Source organism: Penaeus japonicus, unplaced genomic scaffold, assembly GCF_977035675.1.
Source record: "Penaeus japonicus unplaced genomic scaffold, GWHDUDI00000001_assembly GWHDUDI00000001, whole genome shotgun sequence".
In the NCBI taxonomy this organism is placed as follows: Eukaryota; Metazoa; Arthropoda; class Malacostraca; order Decapoda; family Penaeidae; genus Penaeus; species Penaeus japonicus.
The window spans coordinates 24,531,808-24,536,807 of record NW_028234403.1 but is presented as its reverse complement, the minus strand read 5'-3'; the positions used below and the strand labels follow the sequence as shown (position 1 = coordinate 24,536,807).

The 5,000-nt window shown below is 41.2% G+C and overlaps 1 protein-coding gene across 3 annotated transcripts in view; it reads right to left on the bottom strand.

Moving 5' to 3' along the window:
* Positions 1–5,000, bottom strand: part of LOC122253030 (galactosylgalactosylxylosylprotein 3-beta-glucuronosyltransferase P) — a 21,294-nt gene that overhangs the window by 6,875 nt on the left and 9,419 nt on the right. For 2 of the 3 annotated variants that reach the window (XM_043015787.2, XM_043015786.2), the window contains exon 2: positions 4,098–4,310. In XM_043015787.2, the coding sequence (XP_042871721.1) occupies positions 4,098–4,307 (210 nt within the window). In that variant the 5' untranslated portion in view covers positions 4,308–4,310. Of the gene's footprint in view, positions 1–4,097; positions 4,324–5,000 lie in introns of all 3 variants that reach the window. The other variant, XM_043015788.2, reaches the window with a different exon arrangement.

The window sequence follows — 5,000 nt, the reverse complement described above, 5'->3', positions numbered from 1 at the left end:
GAAAAGAGTTATCTCGATGCACTCTCTTTCTTGAGTTCTTTTAATCATTAAGATTTTTTGAGGGGGGTGGGCGGAATATGCTGAACTTTGCGTTAATTGTTAAAAGCCCCTTCTTTCTTCTGACCTACCTCTACCTTTCCCTTTCCTTTTACCATTCCCATTCGTATTCCCTCTTTTTCTGGTAAATGTACATACAATAAAAGAAGCGTATAATCAAAATGTGAGATTGAGTAATGGAATTCGAAAAGATATACAAGAGTAAGACTCGGACCTGAAGCTTCTGCCTTTATCTCAATTATCATAAAGCCTGCCTCCAGGCGGTCATCCAAAAACCTTAGGAGCCGTCACCATGTTTCGATAAAATGCGGGATGCAGGTGTACTTCGATGGCATTAAGCTAGTCGTATCTAGTCTTTCTTTTGAGTGGAAGATGAAGCTGTGACCTCGACTATTTTTGAGGCCTCGACCTCTGAGTGGCCGCTTTTTCGCAACTCAAATATTTTTGTCGCCTTTCATGAAGGTCCTGACCATCATACGACTCTGACGTCTTAGGTGACATTGACCTTGTAAGGTACTTGCCTCCTTTTACGGAATTGATATTTTGCGATCTTTTATGAGACCGATATTTTGTAACCTTGACCCAATTTGTGTTTTTTTAAAGACACCTTGTTCACCGACCCAGTCCCTTTCTGCGATCCTTCTAGTGACCTTTTTCGCTCTTTTACTTGTAATCATCTTATCAATATGCACTAACTACCCTGGTCTTGATTATTTTGCGAATGGTGTTTTTGTGACCTTGACCTTTTTTGCAACATGACGTCTTCTACTCAACTGCCGCCTTACGCCGCGGGCGAGAATGAGATATCCGACCTGAATGATTCCACGATGTTAAACGTTGTGCAGGGGCAAAGTTTAACGCTAAATGGTTTCATAGGCATGCCGCGAAGGGGTACAGGGTCAAGCTTCTCTGAGAACAGCAAAGATAAAGGCATATGTAAGACATTAATCGTGATTTATAAAGGTAAAGCCAAGTGCATGGTACAAAGACAAGTCGAGCAAGCATTTGTGTGAATCACTGTAAAGTAGCGCGTATAAGTACTATTTGGATTAGATTATAACTTCAAAGAAAATCACGTTGATAGTGATCCGCTAAATGACATCGAATTATGCTTGCAAATCTTATTTGGATTTGAATCGAGCGTCAGGTTTTATATAGTATTAACATGGCTTGGCGAATACGACTGGTGCCAAAAGATGAGCAAAATTTGAATATTATAAAAGACGTTTGTGGTGTTTGTGGTCAATGCAGATGTTGACGTAGACGTTCACTTGATGCAGTGATCCCAAGGGTACGAACATAGATAGCATCAGGACATTTAACCCCAACGATACAACAATAGCAAGGGATGAGATATGATTCTAGATCAGCACGGCAGCAATGAGGGATTATATCAAATTATGAGCGAGTGAGATTCATTGTTGCTGGACATCAGCATTGTGCCTGACTATCAGCTGCGGGTTACGTAGTAAACCTTCATGGAAGAGGGTATCTTAAATAGTCATAAGAATACAGTGAAGAAATGGACTGTTTAGTCAATCATCAAAGTGACGACTTCTGTTGCAAGGAAACGAAATGCTGAGTGTCGACTCGGAGCGCTGAAGGTAGTATCTTTTTTGAAAACTGATATCCCTTTTTCGGTTTTCTTTCAGTAAAGGCTCCGTACGCCAGACTTTCAAATGTCTTTTCATTCACAAGACTAAAACAAACAAACAAACAAAACGTCATCATCGACAAGTCAAACAAATATTCCAAGCCAAAATGAAAACATGAAATTAACCCTTTAATTCATTTATTCTGATCTTGCATCGTATTTGTTTTCAGGACTGAAGTGAATATAGCAGTGAGGTATCAAACGCTAGTCTCTTTACCTATCATGTCAAAGAAATAATCATAACAAAGGAATACTGGATCAAAATATTCAACAATGACATTATGGCAAATGATAACTTTTATTTAAAATATAATCATATCATACTGTTACCTGCAGCAATCCTTAGCAAATCAGCTAAATACATGACCTCGCGTCTTGTTTACTAAACCAGAGTCTAATGTGAGAAATCATCACATTAGACGATGTGATGCTAAAAGAAACAGTGTCAGGCCATGACAGTGAAAAATGAATATATGCCAGACTTGTTTACACTCGACGGAAATGAAAACCCATGTCATGATATGGAAACAGATGCAATCTGACAAAATCTTCGAACTTTTGACATTTCCACGACAAACATGAGCAGTTGGGTGTGGCAGAGGAAACTTGAGGGGAGGGGGAGGGGGGGCAGAGGCGCGCCTCCTTCTCATGTAGCCCTAAGCCCTAAGTGCTGTATACATGCACTCTTTTGAACCGACCTCCGCCCGTCTCTCACACGTTCCCACTGCCCTGGACACTGCCGGCCCCACGTGACCGCCGAGTGTCATCTTTCCTGAACCTTTCGTCTTTTCTGATTCTATGACATTGACCCATATTTGAGAGAGAGAGAGAGAGAGAGAGAGAGAGAGAGAGAGAGAGAGAGAGAGAGAGAGAGAGAGAGAGAGAGAGAGAGAGAGAGAGAGAGAGAGGGAGAGAGGGAGAGGGGGAGAGAGAGAGAGAGAGAGAGAGAGAGAGAGAGAGAGAGAGAGAGAGAGAGAGAGAGAGAGAGAGAGAGAGAGAGAGAGAGAGAGAGGGAGAGGGAGAGGGAGAGAGAGAGAGAGAGAGAGGAGAGAGAGAGAGAGAGAGAGAGAGAGAGAGAGAGAGAGGAGAGAAGAAGAGAGAGAGGGAGAGGGAGAGAGAGGGAGAGGGAGAGGGAGAGGGAGAGGGAGAGGGAGAGGGAGAGGGAGAGGAGAGAGGAGAGGGAGAGGGAGAGGGAGAGGGGAGAGAGAGGGGGAGAGAGAGGGAGAGAGGAGAGAGAGAGAGAGAGAGAGAGAGAGAGAGAGAGAGAGAGAGAGAGAGAGAGAGAGAGAGAGAGAGAGAGAGAGAGAGAGAGAGTGAGAGGTGTAAATGCATGTTAACAATAGTGGCCGACCATATTCATAATACAGATGATGTGCAAATGCAGCCACCTCCCAATATTAACGTGACAGGCGGTTTTCAACCAGCGTGCCGGAGGATCGCAAAAATAATAATTGTAATAAATACATCAATAATATTAATAAATAAAAATAAAAGATGGTATAGAAAGACAACAAATCTTAATAAAAAATGGTCGACAAGAACGAAAAAAATCAATATAAAACCCATATGTGTCTTTCTCCCCAATACAGAAATACCTCCTTCAATAGTTAAACTTGGTTCATTGTTTCGTGTTTAAAAACAAACAAACTGAAAGTCGTCGAAAAAGATATTGTACAATTATGAAATTAACTCACTGATAAGCAAAGTGATACATATACATAATCTAAACGTGCGAAACGACAGCTGGACCCAATACCGCTGTCTCTCATGCATGCTTTATAATCCGGATTGCAACACAATTAAATAATCTGCAGCTGTGAATTTTCAATAAAAATGATAGCATTATCTAACGAGGCAGATGTCTTCAAAGACTCTACAGCAGTATAAACAACATACTTAACATTGGTTACGAAAACTGACGAGCAAAATTAAATAAAAAACAAGTGTGGCTTGTGTCATATAGCGTCTCGTTATGAGCAGTAATAAACGATTTCCAAGTAGACATTTCTGCTTTGAGTCGTTCCCAGGATCTAAGTTCTCAATACTTATTACAGAATGAATTTTATAGGCAGTATATGTCAATCTGGTTCTCATTCCATGTAGTGAAACATACCTTTAGTCTTCTGGATATAACACAAAAAATAGGACAATGGAATATAAGAAATATAAGGTTAAGGTTACTTCACTGCGAGAAATTAACAAAAATGCTTGTGAGAATCAAAGAAAATACTGAAAACATACTAAATAGATATGCCATACTTATTCTGCTCTTCCCTTCCCTCTACCCATGTTCTGTTCTTGTTTGAAAGAAATCCCAGTGTCGTATCAAAAATATATGTAGAAGCACAAGCAAAAAGAAGCAAAGCCAAGGTGGCACCGTACTCACCTGGAGGAGGGGCGGAGAAACTCCTGGGGGCGCAGGTGGGGGGAGGAAAGCCGCGGCCGCCTGGTGGAGGGCCCTGGCCGCCCCTTTGACGGGGTCGCCAAAGCCTTGCACCTCGTCTTCCTTGGCCCGCGTCGCCAACAGCAGCAGGAGGACGAGCGCTGCCCCCCCGCACCACAGCAAGCACAACCGGGGGTTCATTAGCCGAACCATCGACTGTAAATGAAAGCTGGTTCTAATAATGGGTAGGAAATTACAAAGAAATGGGAAATATTAATTTAATGTGAGCACCGGCTCTTGGACTAAACTTTGATTTCACACTTATGTTTTATCAAATGACAACGCCCGATTTTCTCCTGCAGTAATTATTTTTTTGAAATAGTTGATTACTCGCTAAATTTGAGCAAGAAAATACATTAAACATGAAAATAGCATCCATCTATAACAAATATCGCCTGCCTTCCTAACTATTAATTTCCAGCAACGGTACAATGAACAGATCTTGTCCTCTACATAATTTAATGAGATAACAACCCTGCTGAGAACCCTGCTGAATTATCATATGGTTGTAATCACCCGGGCAATTACCAAAATAGGGAAAGTTCAATGCAGAATCGCGACAAAACTACGGATTCGTTATTAGAGCTGGCACGTATGGAAGCAAACTCAGGTCACTCAAATTAAAGACACGCATACGTGTGCCTATGCTTGTGCGTGTGTGAATGTATGAGTGAACGTCATTTAAGGCCAATGCACACATTTCAAGCACATATCACAAACATAAATTCTACACTAGAAATTAAAAAATAAACACATAATGACCAGTAATATCACTTATACTGAATCGAGGTTAATATCCTTCACATAGTCACTGATGAACTATCGTTAAATCCACACAATTTGCGA